The sequence below is a fragment of the Rhinopithecus bieti genome, unplaced genomic scaffold (assembly GCF_001698545.2).
Source record: "Rhinopithecus bieti isolate Rb0 unplaced genomic scaffold, ASM169854v2 scaffold_18153, whole genome shotgun sequence".
In the NCBI taxonomy this organism is placed as follows: Eukaryota; Metazoa; Chordata; class Mammalia; order Primates; family Cercopithecidae; genus Rhinopithecus; species Rhinopithecus bieti.
The window spans coordinates 649,171-675,297 of NW_016809139.1; the positions used below are offsets into that span (position 1 = coordinate 649,171).

At 55.7% G+C, this 26,127-nt stretch overlaps 1 protein-coding gene across 1 annotated transcript in view; it reads right to left on the reverse strand.

Annotated features, from left to right (window-relative positions):
- COL18A1 (collagen type XVIII alpha 1 chain) overlaps window positions 1-14,841 on the reverse strand; it is a 59,671-nt gene extending 44,830 nt beyond the window's left edge. The window contains exon 1 of the mRNA XM_017888656.1: window positions 13,462-14,841. Within this exon, the coding sequence (XP_017744145.1) occupies window positions 13,462-14,815 (1,354 nt within the window). The 5' untranslated portion in view covers window positions 14,816-14,841. The remainder of the gene's footprint in view (window positions 1-13,461) is intronic.
- Between the last annotated feature and the right edge of the window lie 11,286 nt (window positions 14,842-26,127).

Consider the following 26,127-nt stretch of genomic DNA (forward strand, 5'->3'; position numbering starts at 1 on the left):
CACCGATGTGGCCTGGAGAGGCGGCCAGGCAGGGGCACAAAGGGGAAACTGAGTCTGAGAGGGCTTTCCACGTGCCTGGCAGCCTGCCCTGATGCCCTGGGCTGAGCCACCCAATGGCCACCCAACGGCCACCCTGGTTCACTCATTCCCAAACGACGGGCGCGCTCCATGCAGAAACCTGCCTGCAGGGGACATGGTGTCCACAGGCCCCCCACTTCCCTGCTTTCAGCAGGGATGGGCACAGCCAGTGGGGAGAAGGGGCCAGGGACTGGCCGGCACCCCTGCCGAAGCAAGGAGCTGTGAGGGGCTGGGGCTGGCAGCCCTGTGCCCCGCCCACCCACTCTGCCCCTGCTGGAGCAGCCCAGGCAGGCAACCCAGCGTGGCCTCCACTGTGAAGCCACAGCTCCACTGCAGGGAAGGAAGGAGGCTGACTCCACGTCCCAATGTTCTTCAAAGCCTCGGCTACGGAGCCTCGCCCAGAGCGGCTGCCTCGGCTGGGGGTCCGCGTGGCGTCTGAGAGGCACCGTGTGGGATTTCACCCAGCGCCGGCTCACCCGCTGGGCGAGGTGCCACATGTGGCAAGGACAAGTAGTGTCTCCCCACCCCACCGTGCTGATTCCTCTCAGGGCCACAGTCACCCCTTGGAGGGGATGCATGCCTGATGTACCTGCCAACGTGCCACAGTCTCCTCACCAGCCCCGCTGTTCCCTGCAAATTCCCCACAGCGCTGGGTGACTCACTCCACTCATTCCTGCCCAGGCGGAGCTTGACCTCACTTCAACTCAGTAGCCCAGGGTCAGAAGAAGCCCTGTCCATCCCTCTCTGCGTACCTGCCAGGATGCAGCCCCAGTGCCCGGAGTTCTCACGCCTCATTTCCTGCCCACAGGAGGGGGCAGCACCCACTCAAGGACAGACCCTGCTCAGAGTGACTTCCCAGCACACCTGCCATGCCAGGCAGAGCAGGGGCTTTGCGGCCACAGTCTGGGCCAGGGACTTTCCCCAAGGCCCTACTCCCGTGACCGCGAGGCCCCAGACAGACTGGACACGGTCTGCTTCCGACAGAGTGTAACGGTTACTCCAGGACGCCTGTGCAGCAGGCTGGCTCCTGGTCGAGCTCTCCTGTGGGAAGGGGCTGCTGATGCCCAGGCGTCCTGAGGAAGGCGGGCGCGAGCACCTGTGTGCGTGTACCTGTGGGCTGGGGGCCCTGTGGCTGGGCCAGGCTGACCTGGGCCACCTGACCAAGGGAAGAAGTGCTGAGCCTGGACATCACAAGGGAAGCAGTATCTCCACAGAGCTCACAGAACCAACGGAAACTAGAGCGCAGACCCCGCCTGGCACACGCCATGGGCACCTCCAGCGCCATCGCTGCCCCCACGAGGCCCTGACTCCAGCATGAGGTGGTGTGGCGGCCTGGACTCCCTGTGGGCCCTACCCTCGTGCCGACTGGAAGCAGGGTCAGGTGCAGAGTGGACAATGGGCTCTGTGGACAGCAGCCTGGTCCGTCCGGCGCCTGCACCCCGAGGCTAGGGGCAGAGGGGTCCCGACGGGCTGAGCCTGGACTCTGGGGCCAGCAGTCATCTCCCCCCAGACAGAGGCTGCTGTCTACCCAGATGGCAGCTGTTACAATGATCCTTTCTTATAAGAAGTGCCCAGGCCCCACATGTCCACAGCGGGGCTGTGCTAAGATCAGGAAAAAGGACTCTCGGCCTGGGGGCCAGATGCCCTGGCAGTCGCCCAGCTGGCCCAGAGTTCACCTTGGAGAAACCTCCCGCCACCCTTCCTAGAACATTCTGACATTCATTGGGAAAGCAAGATGTGGCAGCTGCCACCTTCCTGGGCTGGAAGGCACCAGCACGCTACGCAGGCGGCCCCAGGGACCCCAGTGACAGCAAAGCCCTTTCCAAAGCTGTCCCGTCTCCTCTCCACAAAGCTCCTGGGGGTTCCCTTCGGAAGTCAGCTTCCAAACACCCGGCCCCAAGATGCTGGATGGGCAGAGAATGGCGCAGCCTTCACTCCCTGAGGTGCGGGCCCAGCTGTCTCAGATGTCCTGGAGTCAAACAGCAAGTGCCTGAACCCCACTTCGAGAGCTCGGCCTTCCCGGATGTGGTGGGCCGGCCCCTCCTGCTGGGTCACCTCACCTTGGATCAAGGTGCTTGCCTCATTAAAGACCATTTCCTCCTCAGGAATCAGGCCAGCCAGAAGTGTGGATGGTTCTGGAGGCCTGTGTGTGTTAACAAAGGCTCCTTTAAATAAGCCCAGGACAAACGGCGCAGCCAGCATCCTCCCCACAGGAGAGCAGCAGGGACCTCTGGCTAGGACTCTCCGCTGTTCTCACAGCGCAGGAGGTCCCCGCCCCTCCCCTTGGGTCCTTCATCTTAGGGGGCCGGGGACATCCATCCCTTCCATGGCAGCAGCCTCTGAGCCAAAGCGCCCCCTCCCAGAAGCGGGACTTTCCAGGACCCTCACTCCTCAGCCTCACCCTGACACGGCCTGACTGGGGGTCCCCTGTGAGTCCCATCCTCAGCTTTGTCTGACAACTCCCAGGACAAGACCCTCCCTTCTCCCCAAACTGGGCTCTCCACCCAGAGCAGCGTTCACCCACGAGGGAGTGGGCTCCAGCCAGCTCAGTCCTCGAGGGCCACACCCGGTGTCCTGCATCCCTCATGGCCACCGTGGCCCCGAAGAAAAGGGCAGACCCCTCAGAGACCCTCAGACACGTGCACTCCACGGACGCCCGTCAGCACCAGGCGCTCCAGCCGCTCCCCAGAACCAGCCCAGCCTGACTCCCTGAGGCACGGGGCCTGGAGTCTCTGCCGCCCCTTTGAAGGGCTCCTGAGGACAAGATCCAAGGCTGCCTGGCCAGCCCCCCGCCCTCCCACGCAGCCGCCTCCCGTCCTGCAGAGCCAGGGCTGCTCCTGCCTGCGTGGGGCGAGCTGAGTCGGGGAAGCCTAGTGCAGCCAGGTGGGTTTCACGTTGCTCAGGCAACATCCAGTTCAGCACTCAGAGGCCCAAGAGGTTCCGAGACACAGGGTTTGATGCAAACTAGAAATCAATATCCAGTTCAGCACTCAGAGGCCCAACAGCTTCCAAGACACAGGGTTTGATGCAAACTAGAAATCAAAGCAATCTCATGGGTGCTCCGAGAGAAAATGGCCCTGAGACGGGACGTTTCCCTCAGGCCAGGGGAGCCAGCACAGCCTGTCCTTCAGCTCCAGCTGGGCCTGTTCAGAAATCCAAACACACAGCGGCTGTGGGGCCCATGGGGGCCAAGGGCAGGTGGGCTGCAGCATCCCCAGGGCGTGACCTCGAAGTCCAAAAACCCACAGCATCCATGTCATGGTAGCTGAGACCTCGGGGTGTGGCCACAAAAGCTGCCCTGTGACTCCCAGGACCAAGTGCCCAGGAGATTTGCATGGACCTGCTGCCCAGGTCCGTGCCAGCAAGTGGAGGCCACGTCAGTGGTTCTGTGAAAGCTTTCAGGGACCATGGAAGCCTCCATTTCAAGCACACACGGGCAGGACTCTCGTTAAACGGAGACGTCACAACTGACACAAAAGAGGCAGAAGAAGGACAAAAGCCAGAACCTGCAGTCAGTGACCACAGTGGCACGAGAGGGCAGGGCAGGTGCCGGTGAGCCGGTGGTTTTGGCGCCCGGGGCACAGGACATGCAGACCACATTGGTGGGCACAAGGCAAGCAGTGGATGAAAAACAGCGGCAGCAAGAAAAATCCAGCTCCACCTTGTCAAAAACGTTAGCTAAAGTAACACCAAAGGCTAACGGAGAAACAGCAGGTAAATGGCTGTGAGAGTGAGCACTGCAACACTGACATCGGCCGAAAGGACCCAAGCCGGAGCCATTCGGCGGACAGAGGGGACGACGCGTCCTGACAGCCCTGTGGGGTCTGCTGAGCCAGAACCACTGTGCACCTGCAGGCGAGGGAGTTGCTGCCAATGACAGACCCTAAGGCTCCTTGCTCAGCCCACTCTCCTGTGAAGAGAGAAAATAACCACCTCAGTAAGACTCACACAGAGCTTCCGGAACCCAATCCAGAGCTTGAAGAGCGCGCCATCATCACTGCCCCATCACACTGCAGCACTTACGCAGTGAAGTGCCCGGAGGCATCAACACGCCACCATCATCCCCCCATCACACCATGGCACTGACATGGTAAAGTACCCGGGGGCATCAACACGCCACCATCATCGCCCCATCACACCGTGGTACTTACACAGTGAAGTGCCTTGGGGGACATCTTGGCATCAAAGAAAAACAGCCTCCGAACAAACACTTCCACCAATGCCCAAGGCTGCAGAGCCCCCCGGAAGGGCTAAAAACAAGCTAGGAGACGGCCGTCCCTGGGTGGAGACCTCCTGCTGACACTCGGACACATTTATAACATCCAGTCTCTCCACTGTCAGTGCTGACCCAAAACTCATGTCAGGCCCACGTGGGGCAGCTCAGCTGGTGTCCGACAAACAACGGTGAGTCTGCGCGATGAACCCGCCAGTCAGGGCTGAGCAGGTTCTGCAGGGCCATCTGTTACACAGAGAGGCAGAAATACGTGCAGGTGCTTCAGTCAGGAGGAGTTGAGGAAAAGACCAGAGCCACACGAAGAGCCAAGGCATCTGCCTGGAGTTAGGGAGACTCCTGAGATGCAGGATAAAGGAAAGAGGAACTTGCAGACACAGGGTAATCCCATTTATGGCCAACGTAAGACTCCCATGCATTAGCACACATGTGCAGCCGTGCACATGGGCAAACTGTGGTGGGGCCGCGAACCCATGGCCCCAGGATGTCCATAGCACAACAGCTGGAACCCACAAGCATAATTTTACGTGGCAAGGGGATGCTGCAGCTGGGACTCAGGCTGTGGACCTGGAGATGGGAGATGATCCACATCTAACCACACAAAGCCTTAAAATCGAAGGACAAAAGACGGCACCATGAGGACTTGCCCAACACTGTTGGCTTTGAAGGGGGAAGAAGGGGCTTCGAGCGAAGGAAAGCAGCAGCCTCTAGAAGCTGGAAAAGTCAAGAAAACGGATTCTCCTCCAGAGCCCCAGAGGGACCCAGCCCTGACAACACCTTGGTTTCAACTCAGTGAAGTGGTTTCAGACTCTGACCTCCAGAACGGAAAGATAAGACAGCTGTGCTGGTTTAAGTTACTGAATTTGTGGCAATTTCTTACAGTCGCCAATAGGAAGCTACACGCCTATATGCAAATCGGTGCAAACCCATGGGGGCAGGTGGCCGCGGGGAGTGGGACTCAGGAGCTGTGTTCCGTCCTCTCATGTGTGGCTGGAGTCTTGCCGAGGGTCTACCTTATCTAAGGGGTTCTTGCGGCCCCAGGGTGAGCTGTTGACTTCTGGGACAGACTCCAGCCCACCAGAAAGATCTCATCCCCCAAATCCCATCCCAGGAAGAGGAAGAGAGGAAAACGGCAGGCTTTGGAGCTTCCATTGAGGGACTGGGATCCACCTCTGCCCCAGTGCCCGAGCACTGCGCCACTCCCGAGGGCTGGGCAACCTGGAAATGTAGTCACTCTGCCCCTACAGATGTGTGTCTCTTCCCCAGAGCTAGAGGCTTCCACCATGGTTGGGCTCCAGCCCAGTTCTCAGAGCTTCAGCCTCTGAGCTCTGGACCCAGCCACGGTGCCCATAGGGAGTTTCTCCCTGCACTTGGCGTAGCTGGGTGGCATCCAGGATAGACACCTGCACATGATATAACAATGATGATGCCTCAAGACTTGATTTCTTTTCTTTTCTTTTCTGCTTTTTGAGATGGAGTTTCGCTCTTGTTGCCCAGGCTGGAGTACAGTGGCGTGATCTCAGCTCACCACAACCTCCACCTCCTAGCTTCAAGCAATTCTCCTGCCTCAGCCTCCTGAGTAGCTAGGATTACAGAAACGCACCACTACGCCTGGCTAATTTTGTATTTTTAGTAGAGGCGGGGTTTCTCCATCATGTTGGTCAGGCTGGTCTCGAACTTCCGACCTCAGGCGATCCACAAGCCTTGGTATCCCAAAGTGCTGGGATTACAGGCATAAGCCACCACACCTGGCCAAGACCTGATTATTTGACAGAAAGAAACATGTTTGAAAATGACTCTGGAGTACTCTGGGAAATGGCAGATGGAAAGCACCAGGAATCCATCTCTCCAACTAATTAACAAGTGCATGGACAGAATTTGTCTTAGAACTCTTTTGGAACTCTGGAGTCTACTGAAAGTTTGCAATGTCCAGAGGAAGGTTTGAACAGTAACAGATGGTTAATTTAGCTGAACCCCAGCTCTTGGCACAATAGCAGCTGCACATCCATCCCCCACCCCTATTCCCATAGCAGGTGCCATGCACAAGTTCCTGGAGCAGTGGCCACACAGCTTGTGGGAAACAGGATGGCAAAAAGGACTCTGTCCTGCAGACATTGAGAACCTGTGCTCTGATCAGGTTGCTTGGGAACACAGAGGTGCAGACAGGGAGGTGGGGCCGTTGTTTTACACTCCCTCTGTTGTTGCAAGTTCCCCTTCCAGATGAAGTGACTTCAAGAGGATTTAGATGGCTGGCACTGTTTTTTCTTCCTCATTCTCATCTTGTTCCTCCTTTGGGAGCCAAACATGAAAGAACAGGACATTGAAAAACAGCAGCATGTAAGAGTAAAATTAGAAAGTGGCTGCACACACCCAGGGAAAGGGACAGGCTCAGAAAAGACCCAAGAAGACCTGAAGTTCACACCTCAGGGAGATCTTTGGCACAGAGACCAAAATTTTTTTCAAAGTAACAAAAAGCAGTGAACACTGGTGAAGGGCGAGTATTTACTTCCAGAGCTACATTACTGAGTTCAAATGTTCACTTTTTAACACAAAGTCACAAGGCACACAAAGTGATAAGAAAGTATAGCACATTAAAAGGAGAAAAATAAATCAACAGAAGCTGTCCCTGCAAAAGACCTGATGGCAGATCTACTAGAAAAAGACTTTAAAACAACTGTCTTAAAGATGCTCAAAGAACTAAAGGAAGGTGTGGAGAAAGTCAAGAAAGTGACGTATGAACAAAATGGAAATATCAATATAAAAACCTTGACAGAAACCAGAAAGAAATTATAGAACTGAAAAGTACAATAGTTGAAATTGAAAACATCACTAGAGGAATCTGAAGGTGAGGCCGGGCGCGGTGGCTCAAGCCTGTAATCCCAGCACTTTGGGAGGCCAAGACGGGCGGATCACGAGGTCAGGAGATCGAGACCATCCTGGCTAACACGGTGAAACCCCGTCTCTACTAAAATACAAAACTAGCCGGGCGAGGTGGCGGGCGCCTGTAGTCCCAGCTACTCCGGAGGCTGAGGCAGGAGAATGGCGTAAACCCGGGAGGCGGAGCTTGCAGTGAGCTGAGTGCACTGCACTCCAGTCTGGGCAACAGAGCGAGACTCCGCCTCAAAAAAAAAAAAAAAAAAGGAATCTGAAGGTGATTTGGGCAGATAGAAGAATAAATCAATGAGCTTGAAGATAGGATAATGGAAATTATCAAAGACAAAAGATAAATGAAAGGTGAAAAGAGCCTAAGAGGCATGTGGCCACCATCAAGAGACAAGGAAGCATGCATGCTGTGGAAGCTGCAAACAGAAGAGAAAAAGAAAGGTGCAGAGAGACTATCTGAAGAAATAATGGCTGAAAACGTCTCAAATTTGTAAGGAGACATGAATATAAACAGTTAAGCTCAGGGAACTGCAAGTAAGATGAACTCAAAGAGACTCACACCAAGGTACATTATGATAAAACTTTTAAAAACAGAGAATCTTGAAAGCAGCAAGAGAAAAACAACTGATCACAGACAAGGCTTCTTAATAAGATTATCACCAGATTTCTCACAGAAACTTTGGAAGCCAAAAGGCAGTGGACCAATATATTCAATGTCCTAAAAGAAAAAAAAAATTGTTAACCAAGAGTCCTATATTCAGCAAAACTGTCCTTCAAAAGTGAAGAAGAAATTGGCATTCCCAGATAAACAAAAGCGAAGGGAGTTGATTGCCACTAGACCTGCCCTGCAGGAAATGGTCCAGGTAGTCCAGCAGGTGAAATGAAAAGACACTAGTCAATAACAACAGGTTACATGAAGAAATGAAGATTTCAATAAAGGTAAATACATGGGCAATTATAAAAGCTGGTATTGCAAGGACAGTTTGTAACTGCACTTTTTATGAATGAACCTGGAGGATATTAAACTACAAGAAATGACAGGCACAGATGCAAATACTGCATGATCTTACTTATATATGGTATCTAAAAAGGTCATATTCATAGGAGCAGAGTAGAATGGTGGTTGTCAGGGGCTGAGATCTAGAAAGGACAAATATGTGTGTGTGCCACAGATATGGCTAGCCAGAAGGGACCCTCAAAGGGGGCCCAGCAGCCTGGCTCCAGAGTGCCCTTCAGCATTGCAGCAGATGTAGGACAAGCAAGGGCCCAGTAAGGGGGCACCAGGAGACCAGCAGGCATCCACCCTAATGGTGCAGGCCATCTGATGAGGGGTAGGGACCGGTGCCAGGACAGATGGTGCCCATGCACAGAGTGGGGTGCAATGGGGCACAGCTGCCACCCCACTCTGTGCATAGGCAATGGGGGCCTCCTTGACTTACTGTTACTAAGTAATGCCCTTTCATTTCACCTGTTGGACTACCAGACCATTTCCTGCAGGGAAGGTCCAGTGGCAATTAACTCCCTTAGCTGTTGTTTATCTGGGAATGCTAACAGGGCACAGCCCAGGCCAGCCCACGGAGAGAAGGAAATATGACTGTGGGTTGAAGGGTACAAAGCTTCAGTTATGCAGGAAGCGTAAGTTCTAGAGGTCTAATGTACACATGGTGATTACAGATAGAATACTGTACTGCATATGGCACTTCAAACTTGAGTAGATCTTAAGTGTTCTCACCACACTTACAACGGTAACTGGTTGAAGGGACAGATGTCCACTAGCTTGACTTTAGATATCTACAAAACCCAAATATATGTAAGGACCTGCAGGGAGCCCTGTTTGGAGTGCTGTGCTTTTCATTCTATCTGTGCCTGGTTCAGAATCACACAAGATCTTGTACCCACAGACAACTGAACCCAATGCACTAGGCCCTTGACACTCCAGTAGGAGTTAAATGCTGAGTCACTCTTGGTGCATCTGAGAGACATGGAGAATTTATGAGAAGCTTAGCCAGCATCATCGAAAAAATATTTGTAGGTTGCCAAGCGGTGAGAGATAAGAATGAGCTGTTTCTCATGGAGTGGTCTTCTCTCCTTCTTAAACCAAAGTTACACGGAAATATCAGGCAAATCAATTTTCTCAAGTTCTGCATTTGACTAAAGGAGCAAGAGGTAGGCACCCTGTAAGGACACTTGTGCACCAGCGGCTGGCCCACAGGGTAGGGAGCAGCAAGAAAGGAGCAGCCCCTCAGGGCCATCACGGTGATGAGACCTCCACGTGCACTCCCGTGGCCTCCCATCGACCTCCGAATGTCCAGTGATGGGGGTGGAGGTAGAGGAAACCCCAGCCCAGGGACCTGTGCACCACTTGCCAAGATCATGGGACTGGTACATTAGAGATGAGTGACCTGGCTGGCGTGTGTGTGGACCTGCTTCCCAAGCACCCCGGTGGCAGCTGTGCCCAGGTGCGCCCCACTCTATGCATAGGCATCGTCCATCCCAGCACTGGTCCCTGCCCCTCATCAGATGGCCTGTACCACGAGGGTGGACGCTGCTGGTCTCCTGGTGCTCCCCGGCTGGGGGCTTGCTTGTCCTGCATCTGCTGCGATGCTAAAGAGCACTCTAGGGCCAGGCTGCGGGGCCCTCTCAAGGCTCCCGTCTTGCTGCCACACTCGTGGCAGGCACACGTGTCTGTCCTTCCTAGGCCTCAGTTTCTCAACTGTAAACAGGAACAATACCCACCTCCCAGGTCAGAAGACGCTTGCCTGTAGGACTCCTTGGAAACATCACCTGCCTCTGCTACGGTCCCAGGGGCCAGGGTTTGCGAGAGCTCAGGAGGGGCGTAGAGAGCAGAGTCCAGAGGGCCAGGCACCCATTGCTGTCGTGGGGTGACACTCCCACAGCCCTTGTGGCCTGAGCTCCGTGTCACTCATAGAGTCCCACTGAGACAGCCCAGGGGGCTTCCTGGAGGCAGTGTCCCCAGCAGCCCAAGCCCAAGCCCTGTTCACTCACTCTTGGCACCTGCAGTGGGGGAGCCTCCCTACCCCACTCCGGCCCTCCCCTGTGTGGGGGCCTCACTCCCTTCCTTGTGGGTCTGAGGGACAAGCCCACAACACGCCAAAACCCTCCACAGGGTCCCTGCCTGCGTGCTGACCACGGGGTGCACCCTCCCTTTGAGTGCCCCCACGCCCCAGCATGGCCACACTGCCCCCCATGCTCTCCTCGAGGTGTGCCAGGGGGGTGGACACACAGGGCAGTGCCCAGGACCAGGTGGAGAGGGCGTTGGAGATGGAGCCAGGCAGGAGGCAGCAGGACCCCTCCAGCTCCCCTCCCCTCAGGGGCTCATACTCCCTGACCCCATGGCCTGGAGATGCAGCCAGGGCCCTCTGTGGGCCTCGAGGGCTCTGTTCTGGTGCCAGGACCATAGCCCAGCACCCCCACTTCCAGGGCCTCACAGCCTGCCCCGAGGGGTCAGGCACCAACATGGGGGGCTGGGCTCCCCCTCCTCCTCTTGCCCCTCACCCAGGGCTGGGAGTGTCCAGCCCAACACGGGGGCCCGGCAGGAGTGGGGGCTCACCCAAGAGGAACCTGGGCTGGGGAGGAGCCGAGAGGCCAGAAGACGGGGCAGGACCCTCCGGGCCAGGCCACACCTGGGAAGGGACTCCATGATGAAGCCCGAGGCCCACCTCTGGCCAGAGGCAACGTAGGCCACGAATGCCGATGGAGACCCCCAGGACCCTGTGCGGGACACTGCCTCCCTCACATGGGGACACTATCAAGCTGTCCAGTGTTCAGTGAAAAGTCCCCTTCAGTCTGTGCCACCGACTGGGCCAGCTGCAGTTACAGAAATTCCTTGCCCTCATAGCCCCACTCATACCCCAGCCCCCAAGCCATGCAGCTGAGCACTGACTCCCAGGAGATCAGCACCTTCCCTGAGGCCGACGCTTGTTCAGAGTGCTCAGCTGATCCCAGACAGCCTCGGGGCCTGGCGTTTCCCTTCCCACAGGCCGCAGCCCTCCCAGCCCGCCGCTGTCCTGTCTGCCTCCGAGGACAAGGTGGGCTGTGCTCAAGCCTCCTGGGGCTCCAGGACACTGGACCAGGGTCTCTCCAGGCAGGACGGCCCCTGAAGTGCTGCCCTACCCACACACTGGGTGGGGAACAGGGCTTGGCCACCAGTTGCCAGGTGGGGTGTGGCCCTAGGGGGGTTGCCTGCAAGGCGGCTGGTGCTTGCTTGGCATTTGGGTGTTCCAGGGACAGAGCATGAGTGGGACCCACGAATCTGGCTGCTTGTGGCAGTGCCGGCTGCCCTGGGGGTACCATCGAAGCCCCGAGATGCCAACAGCCATGGGCACAGCCCCTGCCACAGGAGAGCTCCAGCCCTACGCTTCCGGGGCGTATCCACAAGGGCCCCCACGCCTGTACACACCACGTCCCCCAGCACAGTTCCTGTACCTGCCTCAGGCTCAGCCATGCCCCACTGCAGCCCTCCCTCCCTTCCTGCCTGCCCCTCCATTCCAGCCCATGTGGGCTTTGCTCCTGGGACCACCTGTTGTCAGCACTTGTCCCTGCCCTGCCTGTGGCCCCCCGGCCACACCCCAGGCCCCACACAGGGTCTGCAGAGGCTCTGGGCTTTGCTGAGTGAAATGGTCACTGGCCTGAAACTCGAGGGGAATCAGCAAGCTCGTCATCCCTCACGGAGCCTGGCAGGTGGGCGTCCACTAAAATTTCCACTGCAGGTAACCCCACCTCCAGGTCCGGCACAGCTGCTAACCCCCACCAACCCTGTCCCAAAGCCCACAGGGCAAAGACCAAGGCTNGTTCCAGGGACAGAGCATGAGTGGACCCACGAATCTGGCTGCTTGTGGCAGTGCCGGCTGCCCTGGGGTACCATCGAAGCCCCGAGATGCCAACAGCCATGGGCACAGCCCCTGCCACAGGAGAGCTCCAGCCCTACGCTTCCGGGGCGTATCCACAAGGGCCCCACGCCTGTACACACCACGTCCCCAGCACAGTTCCTGTACCTGCCTCAGGCTCAGCCATGCCCCACTGCAGCCCTCCCTCCCTTCCTGCCTGCCCCTCCATTCCAGCCCATGTGGGCTTTGCTCCTGGGACCACCTGTTGTCAGCACTTGTCCCTGCCCTGCCTGTGGCCCCCCGGCCACACCCCAGGCCCCACACAGGGTCTGCAGAGGCTCTGGGCTTTGCTGAGTGAAATGGTCACTGGCCTGAAACTCGAGGGGAATCAGCAAGCTCGTCATCCCTCACGGAGCCTGGCAGGTGGGCGTCCACTAAAATTTCCACTGCAGGTAACCCCACCTCCAGGTCCGGCACAGCTGCTAACCCCCACCAACCCTGTCCCAAAGCCCACAGGGCAAAGACCAAGGCTGCGTCCCCTCGGCACTATGGGGAGGACAGCAGAAGAGGACAGAGCACCTCGCCCTGTGGGAACGGGGCCTCTGGGCCAAGGCTGCCAGGTGAACACAGCAGGCAGAATCTGAATAGGGCAGGCATAGCTCAGGGGCCCTGTCTACCCCCGGACACAGAGGAGGGAGCTGCTGGGGTCCTTCCTGGGCTGCCCCTGCCCCGGGAGGTTAAAGAGTTCCCCTTCCCTCCCCTTCCTGACCCCCAACTGCCCAGCCAGCAACAGGGCCAGGCCACGTGGTGATGGGGTAACGTCCCCTGGGCCCAGGAGCGTCCCCTACTGTGGCAGGGAGGCTGTGTGCTTCATGATGGGGAGGGGGACATGAAAGGCTCCCTCTCAGGACAGGCCCTGCGGACCTCCCTGGTCCCCACCCTGGTGAGGGTCTCTGCACTGTCCACAAGGCAGCACCCTTGGCCTGAGCACGCTAAGGCTCCCAGGAAGCGGGTCGAACTGTGCAGCTTAGTGACTGGGGCAAAGTTGATGCAGCCGCACCTGAGTGGGAATCCCGGCTCCCTGGGATGAGTCACGCCACTGCCCCACGCCTCAGTTTCCTCTCTGTGACTCAGGGCATGGCAGGGTATCTCGGGACTGTACTGAGGACTAAATGCGCTAAAATGCCCAGGAAGCTGCAGGACACATTGGCTGTGGTTCATCCACCCTCTTCCCGTCCAGACGCCGGCCTCCTCCCGGCACAGGATGCCTCACTCCCAGCTCTCCCGCCTCCCGAGGGCCACGGGCCCCTGACCGTAGAGACTCAGTGTGGGGGAACCTGTACCAGGCTCATGCCAGCCCTGACCACGCTTACCTGGCAAGGCAAAGAGAAAAGGGTGGGGAGAGTGGAGCCGGCCAGTTACCTGCAGCCGGCCCAATGAACACACAGTACCCGTCCTCCTGGGCTGGGAGCGAGGCACAGGCAACAGGCAGCCGGCCCCGACTCAGGTGGCTCCAGCACGTGTCCTGCAGGGCCTCGCAGAACTGGCGGCAGGGTGGCGGGGCGGGCAGCGGGACCCTGCCGCACGGTGGGGCCAGGAGCAGGCAGAAGAACCAGGCGAGGAAGGGGTGGCAGTGCGTCCGCAGCAGGCCCCCCCACACCCGTGCCGCAGCCTGCACCTGCTCGACGCTCTCATGGTGGAGGTGGTTGGGCAGCCAGGAGCGCGAGATGCCCAGTCGGCCACAGACCGGCAGGGAGGGCGGCAGGGGCAGGCAGCGACCGGTGGGGACCTCAGGGTCAGCCCCGAGCAGGGCAGAGTTATTAGCAAGACCCAGCCCCGCAGAGTTAGCCGCGTGGGAGACCCAAGCACCGCTGTCCCCGATTAAAGTGGTAACTGCAACCTGAGACAGTGCGCCCGGGAGCCCAGAGGAGAAGGCAGAGGGGGCCGCGTGCACGCCCAGGGAGCCCGTCACCAGGGGGTGCAGAAGTGGTGTGCGCAGGCGGACGTCAGGGCGTTGCAGCTGCTGGCTGGGAGCGGCTGCGGTGGGCGAGAGTCCTTGGCTGTCCAGGTCCTGCAGGCTTCCCCAGGCAGGGGCCCCGCCCAGCGAGGAGGAGAGAGAAGCTCTACCTGAGGACGGTGGTGGCACTGAGGGCCCCGTGAGTGGTGCCCAGGGCCTGCCCAGGGAGGGAGGCGATGGGGTGGGTGCAGGCAGGGTGCCAGCCTCGGTCGTGTGGGCGCCAGGAGAGCTGGGAGTGCCACGGCTGGGCCACAGAGTGGTCCCATTCTCCTGGGGGTTGCTGGAAGGCCCAGGGAGGGCGAGGGGGCCCACAGGAGCCTCGACAACCAGTGTTTCCGCCTGGGCCAAGCTCTCAGTGGGCACAGTGCCATTCCACAGCTGGACAAAGCTCCGGATGCCCTGGGCCACGTTCAGGATCTTGGCTCCCACACCGGCAATGTTCTCCTCTGGCGTGTCCGGGCTCTCGGCAGAAGTGGGGGTGCCCTGGCTGTCCTCCAGCAGCTCTGAGGGTGCCTCAGGGCTGCCAGGGGCTGTCGCTGGCTCCGTGGAACCATCCTGGGGGACCACGTGCGTGGTGGCGTCTGCTGTGGGCTGCACAGGCAGGAGCCCCTGGGGCTCAGGGATCGTGGTAGCTGCTTGGCTGGTGTCCTTATTATTGAACCAAAGCCAGTTCAGGTTCAGCAGGTCGGCCTGGGCAGCTGCCAGGCAGCAGAAGAGCAGCAGCAGCAGGACGCGGCAGCCGCTGGGGTCGGGAGCCATCGGGGCTGTGACGCTGGAGCCGAGGGCGGCGGGAGGGCCTTTGTGCCTGGAGGTGGGGCTAGCCAGGCTCCCGCCCTCCTGCCCTCCCCTATGCAGGCTTCCCAGCCTCTGGCCAGTTCTGTCTCCCACCCCTCACTCTTGCAGAAGGAAAGAAGGCACTAGCCTTGGAATCAAGGTGCCCAGCACCCGAGGGTTCGAGCACCCAAGGATTTTCAACTTCTTTCCCACAGCCCTGCAGCAGCCCCAGGCTCCGTGAGGACAGAGGGCAGTGTGTGCAGTGTCCGCGGGGCTCCCCATGTGCTCCGCTAGGCTCTGCCCAGGCAGGGCTGCTGAGTCTCTGGACTGGGGTTCCAGGCCAGGACCCCATCACAAAAGCACTGAGGCAGCGGCCCCCAGCCCCTGCTGCCCCTCTGACCTGGAACGCCCAGAGGTGCCTGGCCCGGAGCCATTGTGCTGTAGGAAACTTGGAACTGAAAAAATGCTCAGCTTGCTGCAGTGCCAATTCCACTGTTGCAATGGCTGCCCCAGTCGTTAAACATCCCGGGGAGGGTCTCGGGGAGCTCGGACCCCCTCAGAGCCACTGTGCCTCCCCTCGAAGCTGGGGCTTTACTTGTCTTGGACTGTGTTCCTTTCAGCCCTTCCTGACCTTCTGCCCAGGAGACCCAGCAGAGGTGGAGCCTGGGACCAGGGCAGGAATGCATCCTCCTTCCCGGCCTCAGTCTCCCCATCAACAAAAGGATCCGATTAGACTGGAACATTCCAGGCAGTGGGTAACCCACAGGGCTGTGAGTGGCATGTGAGTGGCTGCTGTGCCCCCACCAGCTGCCCGGGCACAGCAGTGGGTGCTGAGTGTGCCTTACGCCCTCTGAGGATCTGTGTGCAGCCCGGCCATCGGCCCATTTCACAGATGAAGAAAACTGAGGCATGAGCCTGGGGACCCTGCTCAAGATCACGGAGCCCAGAAGAGGTGGAGCCACATGGAATCCAGACAGTCTACACAGGCATGCTCACACACATGCACTCACACGCACACACGTGCTATCACACACATGTTCACACATGTGTACATCCTCACACGCACATACCCACAGTTTTCACCCCACAACCCATCCCCCCCGCCACAGCGCTCTGCACACCCGCTCCCCCGGCTGGAGTCCCTTGTCACCCTGCCTCCTCCAGGCTGTGTGGCTGGGTTCGCAGCCACCCTCCCCCGGGGCCGGGGTCAGTAGATGTGACAGCCTCACAACCTGTCCCCAGCTGTCCCCAGGTCAGGACATGCTACAGCCAGCGGCTCCCACAGGGCAGGGCCGGGCTGCCTGGGACCCGGCCTCGTTTCAAGCAGCTGAGTGCCACATCCGTCTCGAGGGCAGGCGCAGGCATCCCACAAGCAAACACCTGCGTCTCGGCGAGGGCTTGCTCCCCAAACGAATCCCCACACTGCCCAAACTCGTCTTAGAGATGCCCAGAGAATAGTCTCTTTGCTTGAAAACTGACTGCCGCGGATGTGATTTTATGCCTAAACACGCTTCCGAAAGTCTCCGAACAGAAATTCCAGAGACCGCCCCCTCCTCCCCCAGCACTTCTCTGGGAGGGAACTCTGGGCTCCACTTGTGAGGGATGCCCTGCCACACTGTCAGGGTGGGGACGCCCCCAGCCCCATCCCAAAGGCTCTGTGCTCGAGGTCATTCACACCCCCCACATACAGCTCCTGGGCAGAGCCAGGCACAAGGAACTGATTACACCCGGCAATGGAGGGACAGCAGCGCTGGCCCTCGGGGCCACACTTGGAGGATGGTGGCAGCCCCATCGCACTGAGCACCCACCCTGCCATCTGCAGGGTGCCCAGCTCCCTCCAACCTTCACTTGCCCACTGCACTCCTGACCCTACCCTTCCTGCCCATTGTCCCGGACTCCTCCACCTCCAAGTGCTTTGAGAGCCTCCTGTCCCCCATCGGGGTTCCCTCACCTCCAAGCACCTCCACAGCATCACACATTTCACCTCTTGGAAATCCTAGTGCAGCTCTGCCACGGCCCCACAGCTCAGCCCCTGGGATCTAGTTCCCACTAGGAAGCACCTGGCAAGAGTGGCTACTACATGAGCCTCCTCATACATGTCATCACACACACGTGTGTATACACACACGCTCACACACGAACACCCACATACACACACACATATGTACGCTCACTCCTGCTCACACATGAACACATGTAGTGCATGCTCAGCTATGCCATACGTCATGTGTGAATACTCACATACATACACAAGCCCACACACGTACATACATGCTCACACATCACACACACCGTGCATACGCATGCTCAGCTCTGCCATGCATGCTCACAAGACCACTCACACATGTGCACACACACATGCCCGCACACACATACTTGCACACACATACAGGCAAGCACGCTCACCATGTACTTGTGCTCTCAGAAAGCACCCTGGTGTTGCCCAAGTCCTCTAGCAGTATGGCCAGGGATCCAGGCCTCCTCCCCAGCCCCTGCCCAGCTCCGTGTAGAGGGCCTGACTATGACTTGTTCCAGGAGTCCGTGTGCCCAGACGGCACCATGAGCAGCGCAGACCAGGGTTTCGGTGCGGCCTCTTCACCTTGGTGGAGAGAGCAGAGAAGCTGAGGCACAGGGAGCAGCAGTTGGCAGTTTCCCTGCAGCTCCTTGGCCCCTCCTGGGGTGAGTGCGGCCTCAGGTCTGCTAGAGACGGAGGACACGTCATCATGAGGGACCCTGGGGTCTGCAGGAAGGCAGGAACCGCTTGGCTCTGATGAGGCGGCTGGGAGGCCCATGATGAAGCTCCCATGGGATGACCCAAGCTAAGGATGAAGAGGGTCCATGGCTCTCCACAGAGCACAGCCGACAAGACAGGTGAGACCCCTCCCTGGGGGTGCACAGGACCTGGGTGACACAGGAGGGTGCCCCAGTCTGAAGTCCTTCCACCCTGTTGCCTTGAGGCCTGAGATCGACCTTCCCAGTCTGACTTCGCAGAGGAAGCAGCCTTCAAATCCCACCACCTTCCCCTCTGAGTGCTCCTTGGCTGAGCGCAGAACACGGGGTCCTCATGCGACTCAACAAGGGCAATGTTAACCACAAACTCCCTCAGCAAACCCCACGCAGACAAGCACATCATCCCTGCGAAGGCCAGCGGGGAGCTGGGGAAGAGCACGGCTCGCCAATCCCGGGGATACCGGAAAGGCGGCACCACACAACACAGCCACCCAGCTGCGTCCCCAGGGCCCCGGAGCCTGTGGAGCCCCTTTCTCTGGCTCTCAGTTATGACAACAGGCGGGCCAAGGGGCTCCCTTCCTGGAAGCCAAGCTGACCCAGCTGCTGTGTTGGGCATCATCACAGCCTGTCCCACTCGGTGTGGAGACAGACTTGGGGTGACTCCCTGCTCTACTCCCCGGCTAACCTGATGAGAAAATTGGTCTCCCTCTGTTGCTAGGCTCCAGTGTGGCGGTACCATGGCCACCGCTGGCCGGCCATCTGGCCAGGGCACTAGAAATGCCCGTTGGAAGCTGTAGCCATGGGCTGCCCGCATGCAGCCACTCCTGTTATCATGACCTGCCCGCTCCTGAGGGTCCTGAGGCAAACAGCTCAGAACCCCACACCCCCCAGAGGACCTGCCATCCCCCACCGGTGCCGTCCTGTAGAGTCGGGCCCTGTCTCCTTAGGTGACGGGGCCACTGGAGCAGCCACGAGGCCCTGGAGCCTCAGCGTCCACCTGGTCTTGGTGGACCCGGGGGTGCTGTCCCACCACAGAGCAGGTGTCCTCCCTCAGCCTCTGGCGTCCACACAGCCATCGAGGGCTCGCCACTGCCACGCCAGCCACGGGCTCCGAACACTGAAGCAGCTGGCAGCGGGGTGCAGGGTGGGCACAGCGGGAGGGAGGCCTGAGATGCGGAGGGAGGTCATATGCACCGGCGGCTGTTTCAGAGGCCAAGGGAGACTCTGCCCACCATGAACACAGGTGCCAAGAACTGAGCCTCCCCCCTCCCCGCACCCCATCTGGTCTCCAGGAAGGCTCCTCCCACTGCTTCACCTGCCCCGAGCCGGGCTTTGTCCTGTCTTGTTGGTCTGTCTTGTTCGGATTCCTAAATGGTGTGGTCTTTTCTTTTCTTTTTTAAAAAAGGCACAAACACCCACACGTGAACAGGGGAAACTGGTTCGTCAGGGGGCAAAGAGGGGGGCCCATTTCCGGGCTGAAGGCCCCAACCGTAGCTTTGAGGCGCCAGGCTATTCAATTGTCAGAAGTGCTCCTCCTACTCGTGGCCACCCTAGGCCTCGGCCTGTGGCGGGTGGCTCTGGGCTCCCTCCCCGTGGGCCTCCCACACCTCAGCCCTGGAGGCTGGGGGAGGACGACAGAGATAAGGGAGCAGGGCAGCCCCCACCTGAGCCACCCCCTTCATTCCCTCCCTGTCCTTGCCCCCAGATACCCGCCTGAGCCCAGAATGTCCTGCAGAGACCCCTCAGGAGTGGCCTCCCTCCCCTCCTTCCCCACGGACCAGAGACTGTCCAAGGACAGGCCCAGGCAGGGCTCCTGGAGATTCCACGGAGGGAAACCTGGGCCCTGAGGTCCCAGTAGCCACTGCCCATGGGCACGCCCCCCAGGCGGGCACAGCCAGTCAAGGTTTGGATGCTGCGGACACGTCTCCAGCCCTTTTGAAATGAAAACATGACTTTTCATCTTTCTGTGGCGCAACTAGTTTATGATTGTCTAAAGTCTCTGAATGTGCTTCCTGGACTCTATATCTTGTGGCTACTTTTTCAAACCACAATGACAAAAGGCCAGAAGCTCTGCAAGTGCCCCCTGGAGGCTCCACTGCTTGGCCAGGACCTCTCACCAGACCTGGACTGGGCACACCCCAGCCAGCGGCATGACCAGCTGCTGCCATCTGCAGATTCAGTGGCTGGAGGTGGCCACACAGTGAGAGGGCCAGGTGGCTGGGCCCGGGTCCAGGTCCCTGGAGGGCGCTCCCCTGTCACCGAACACCATGTGGACCTGAAGACCTAAGGAGGCAGAGGGGGTGTGACAACACCTTGTCTAACATCTACCCCCAGCTTACAGCCTCTTTCCCCCTCTGCTCAGTGCTCAGCGTGCCCCATAGGCCCATTCTCTCCTCCACGGTGGGGCAGAGCGGAGGCTTCTGTCCCCTGATTCCATGAGGAGGCTTCTCTTAGCTCTTCCCTGGATGTACATTCCTGGACTCAGCCGTGTCCCTCCCCAGGCTCTGGTGTCCCTCTGACCGCTCGGGAGAGCTCGGGGACCACCAGGTGGGGAGCCTGAGCTCTTCAACCTCTTCAACCCCAGTCCTCCGCTGGGTGATCACGAGCGGTGGGAGCCTTCTTGGCTCCTAAATTAATGCCAAGCACAGCCTGGCGCTCAGTGGGCAACCTGCCTCTTCCCGCACCTGGCCGGCGGCAGCTGGAAGCCCATGAGAGCCAGGTCCTCCCCTTGGGCTTGGTGCAACCTCCTCCGCACCCCCACGGCCCACCCTTGGGAAGGCCGCCAGAGACACGGGAGATGGATCACTGGTGAAGGGTCATGAGCCGGGCAGCGGGGCCTGAGGCAGGAGCAGCATGAGGATCAAAGCGTCGCAGAGAAAAGACATTTGAGGCATCTTCCCAGGGACAGCTGCCACCTGTGCCCCTGACAGGAGGCCACAAGGAGGACACATGGACCACTGCCATGGTTCTCCACAAAGCCTGCACCTAAACACGAGCAGGCAGGTGGGTAAGTCCAGGCTGCGGGACAGACACCCCCGCAGAAACCCAGCTGGACTCCCAGAAACACCCATGTCAGGAAGAAGGTGGTGGGGCGGCGGGGGCAGGTAGGGCTGCTCCAGAGTCAACAGACTACAGAGCAGGACACTAATGCAACACGTGGTCCCCGACAGCTCTGGGACTGCCCAAAAGACACGCAGGCCAGTGGGGCAAAGGACATTATGGAGTGCATCTGGAGACGGCCTGTTCACGGGAGCATGGACAGAATTATTGTAAACTTCTCGGGCGTGACGATGACACTGTGGCTCTGTGAAAGAATGTCCTTGTTCCTGGGATATGCACACAGAAGTGCATCTACAGGGCAATGGGTGGAGAGGCTGTGGCTCACCTCAGCGAGTGTCTGTACTTGCCTGTGGATATGCAGGAGCACATGTGTGTGCGTGTACATGGATGTATGGCTATGGATACATGCATACGTGGCTATCTGTGTGCGTGGACTGCATGTGGATTATGTGTGCAAAGAGACGAGCATGCGTGAATGTGTGCATGGGTATGTACATGTGCACACATGGATATGCATCATGGATGTGTGCAGATATGTACACACATGGAGGTGCATGTAGATATTCTTGTGTGTGCACACACATGGATACCCGTGTGCGTGGATATGTGTGTGTGTGTGGATATGGATGGAGAGAAAGGGAGTGCCTGGGAAAAACGTAGCAAGTGTTTGCTTGTGAGTTGAATGGAAGGTGTGTATGAGCATTTTCTGATCATCCTATCAACGTCAATGCAGGTTTGAAATGTTCTCAATCGGATGTTTGTAGAGAAAATAGAGGTTTCTTCCTGATGTCTTTTGGCAAACTCCCTATGCCAGCTCCACCTCTGGCAGTGCAGGTGACTCAGCAGAGGGTGGGAAGAAATGCTTTTCAGACCTCGATCCATGTCCCCTGGGGCTCCGTGTGGGTGTTATTCCTGGCACGCCTTCAAAGTCTTGTTACTCCTCCCAGTCCGAGGAGGTTGGCAGAAGACACTGCCTCTGTCTTCTCCTGAATGCTGCAGCAAGGAGGGCCGATGGGTGGAGCACAGCGGGGCAGTGAGGCTCACCGACATCTCCTGCTTGATGTTATAAAGTTCACTAAGGCAAAACAAAAGATCTCAATGTGCTCTGTAGGCTCTAAGGGAACCATCCACACTCTACCCAAAACAAAGCAGATATTTTCAAAGACACTAAGAACTTCGAGAGCCAAGGGGTCCCCGATTTTGTTCTTCTCCAAGATTGCTTTGGCCATTCCGGGTTCCTTGAAATTCAATTTAAGTATTGGGGTCACTTTGACAATTTCTGTAGCCAGTGGGGATTCCAGCAGGAGTTGTGTGGACTCTAGTCGATTTAGGAAATATTCTATCTTCCAATCCATAAACACGGGATAACTTTCCATTTATTTAGATCTTCCTTAATTACTTTCAATGCTGTTTTGCAGTTTTCAGAGCATAAGTTCTTGTTGATGCTGTTGTAAACAGATTTTTCTTTCTTAATGTCATCTTTGGATTGTTCATTGCAAGTATAAATAAATACAATAGATTTTTCTATATTGATCTTACACCCTGCAACCTTTCTGAGCTCATTTATTAGTTCTAATAGTTTTTTTGTGGATTACTTAGAAAAAACTGTATTTTAGAGGAACAATAAAAAACTTTTAGAAGAAACTTTTGCTTTTAAATATATATGATATACAATATATATGATATGTGATATATATGATACATGATATATATATCTCATATATAAGATATACATATATAAGATCCGGCCTCTAAAAATACAGTTTTACTTGTTCCTTTCCAATCTGGATGTCTTTTATTTCTTCTTGCCTAACTTTCCTGGCTAGAACCTCCAGTACAATGTTAAACAGAAGGGGCAATAGGGAATGTCCTTGTCTTGCTCCTGATCTTAGGAGGAAATCATTTGCTCCTTCACCACAAGCATGGTGTCAGCTGTGGACTTTGTCACAGACGCTTGCTATCAGCTTGTGGAGGTTTTCATGAATGGTGTTGAATTGTGTCAAATACTTTCTCTGCATCTATTGAGATGATTGGGTGTTTTAAATTTTTTATTCTATTGATATAATGTATTACATTAATTTTCAAGTGTTAAACCAACCTTGAATTCCTGGGATAAATCCCACTTAGTTATGGTGAATTTTTTTTATATGTTGCTGGATTTTATTTACTAGCAGTCTACCAAGGATTTCTGTGACCATATTCATAAGATAAATTAGTCTGCAATTTTCTTTTTTTGGCAATGTCTTTGTCTGATTATGGTGTCAGAGTAACACTGGTCTCATAAAATGAACTGGGAAGTGCTTTCCACTCTCCTAGCCTTCTGAAAGAGTTTGTGAGAATTGGTTTTAATTCTTTAAATGCCTGGTAGAATTTAGCTGGGAAGCTCTCTGGTCCTTGGCTTTTCTTTAAGGGTGTTTTTGGATTACTAATTCAACCTCTTCACTTGTTATAGATCTATTCACACTGTCTATTTCTTGTTGAATCAGTTTGAGTAGTTTGCACCTTTCCAGGAAATTTTCAGTTTCATCTGCCATCCAGTTTGTTCATAGGATTGGATTAGAAAATAGTTGAAGGACTTATACTCCCAATTTTAAAACTTACTACAAAGCAATGGTAACAGGACAGTGTGGGAGTGGCGCAAGGACAGACACATGCATCGATGCAGTGAACTGAGGGTTCTGGAATAAACTCATAAACCTACAGGCAACTCACGTTTGACAAGAATGTCAAAACTGTTCAATGAGGAAAGAGCAGCCTTCAACAAACGGTGCTGGGTCAACGGAACAGACACACGCAAAAGGGTGAAGCTGGATCCTTACTTCACACCACATGCAGCTATTAAATTTTTTATCTTAATACATTAAATATATATTAAAACATATTATGTTAATATATATTATTATATAATAAATACATAATTATATAACATATAATTCTAATATATATAATAAATACATATAATACTAATAGTATAATTTATATATAGTATTTGATATATTGTATAATATAATATATAATATACTATATTTAATAGTATAAATACATATTAAAAATTTAAAAATATATTAAATATAAGAGCTTAAAAATAAAAAACCTTTTAGTTTTTCTTTTTTCATAACCTTTGGATTTGGGCAAAGCCTTTCTTACATATGACAGCCAAAAGCCCAGAGTGACAAAAGAAAATAAATTGACTTCATAAAATTTAAAAGTTTTGTGCTTTTAAAAGTTTGTGCTTCAAAGGACACCATCAAGAAAGTGAAATGACAACTCACAGAATGGGAGAAAGTATTTGCGAATCATATATGTGAGGAAGCACATCCATCTAGACTATGTAAAGAACTCATAGCTCAACAACAAAAAGACAATAATTCAACTAAAAGTGGGCAAGAATCGGAATAGACATTTCTCCAAGGAAGAAATACAAATTGCCAACAAAAACACACAAAAAAAGATGTTCAACATTATCAGTCATCATGAAAATGCAAATGAAAACCAAGAGATACTGTTTTACATCCAAGTTGGGCTGGAATCAAAAAGTCAGGTAAAAACAAGTGATGGCAAAGATGTGGTGAAATCGGAACTCTCAAGGCTGCACGAAGGGATGTGAGACGGTGCAGACACTTGGGAAAGCAGGCTGGCGGTTGCTCAAATGAGTAAACACAGCTACCATAGTCCCAGTGATTCCACCTTAGGTATATACCCAAGAGAAACGAAGACACACGTCCACATTGAAACTTGTACACAAGTGTTCACAGCAGCACCGTTCATCACAGCTAAAAGGTGGACACTGCTCAGAAGTCCACCAACTGCTGAATCGACAAACACAGTGTGGTGTCTCCACCCGGTGGGGTATCATTCAGTGACAGCAAGGAATAAAGCCCTGGGACAGGGTGTAACACGGACGAACCTGGAAACCACATGCTGAGGGGAAGAAGCCAGACAGAAAGGACCACACCTTACATGGTTTAATTTGTATGGAAGCTCAGAAGAGGGACCCCAGGAGATGAACAGTGGCCAGGACTGGAGGGAGGGAGGGTGGCGGAAAGGCTTCTCTCTGGAGTGATGAAATGTTCCGCAGTCAACGGGGATGATGGTGGCACAGATTTTTGAATATACTGAAAACCACTGGATTGCACACTTCGAGTGAATTGCACAGAATGTGAATTACATCTCAATAAAGCTGTTCAAATCAATCAAGGGAGACCCGTATCACATTTTCCAAACCACACAATCCTTAATGCTGCTTGATTTCTTAATTACTTCCATTTTGAGTGAGATTGATTTTTTTCATGTATCTGATGAAAGTGTTTCTCTTCTAAATTCCTGTGCTTTTAAAACTCATTTTTAGAGGGGGTATTTATCAACTTCTAAAAACTAGGGTATGGACACGGAGTCATCTTTGCTGCTAGTGTTGGTTTTCAAACCTAGTACCAGCATGTTCGAGGAGCACGCCGTTTCCTCCTAACGGTTGAGTAGCATTTCCTCCCTGGCTCACAGCCTGTGCTCCCCATGGCCTCTCTCGCCCTGAACCACCCAGGACACGTCGAGTAGCGAGTTTCCTCCTTGGCTCGCAGCCTCCGCTCCCGGAGCCTCTCTCGCCCCGAACGACCCAGGCTCTCAAACCTGCTCTTGTGCCGACTCCCGATGCTCACGGCTGGCATTTATCGAGGGCTCCTCTGTCCACAGCACTGTAGAACCATGCTCCATGCACGAGTGAGCGTGCACCTCACAACTATCCTGGCACGTGCATTTTACAGCCAGAAAACCAAAAGTCCGGACGACCAGCCGACCCCAGCCCCACGCCCCACCACACCCCCGCACACCACCCACACAAGCACACGGCCCTCCATTCACTCCGCACGTCCCACACCTCGCTACACCCCTGCACGTGCCTCACCACACCTCCGCACACCACCCACATGGGCACATGGCCCTTCATTCACTCCGCACGCTCACCCGTGCTCCTGCTGCAAGCCGAGCCTGCTCGCAGCACTGAAGATGCGTTGGAGAACAAAAGGGGAGGGTCTCAGCCCTCGTGGCTACTGTACCTGGCACAAAGTGAACCGAGAGGTGATTTCGGGAGGCAGGAGGTACCACGGAGCACACAAGTCACATGGGAGAGGGTCAAGGACGCCACAGGATGACCACGCCAGGCCAGGATGTGCAACAGGGAAGGGGCCAAACAGAAGACAAGAGAGAGCGGCAGCGTGGCAGCCAGGAAGCACATTCCCCACAGAGGGACACTGAATTCTTACGTGGCAACGTGGCCCCCCAGTGGTAAGGCCAGACACCTACTCAGCCTGCAACATCCTGGCCACCCAAAAGAGGACAGGCAGTCCTGACTGCCATTGGGAAGACAGTCCCCTTCCTAGGAGTCTGCAGGGCCACCAGATGTCCAGTGTCCCTGGGACACGTCTAGGGGCTCATGTAGCAGGCATCTCTCTTTAGTGCTACAGCTCAGCTACTCCTCTCCACCAGCAGAGCCCCGCAAAGGAGCACGGGGCCGC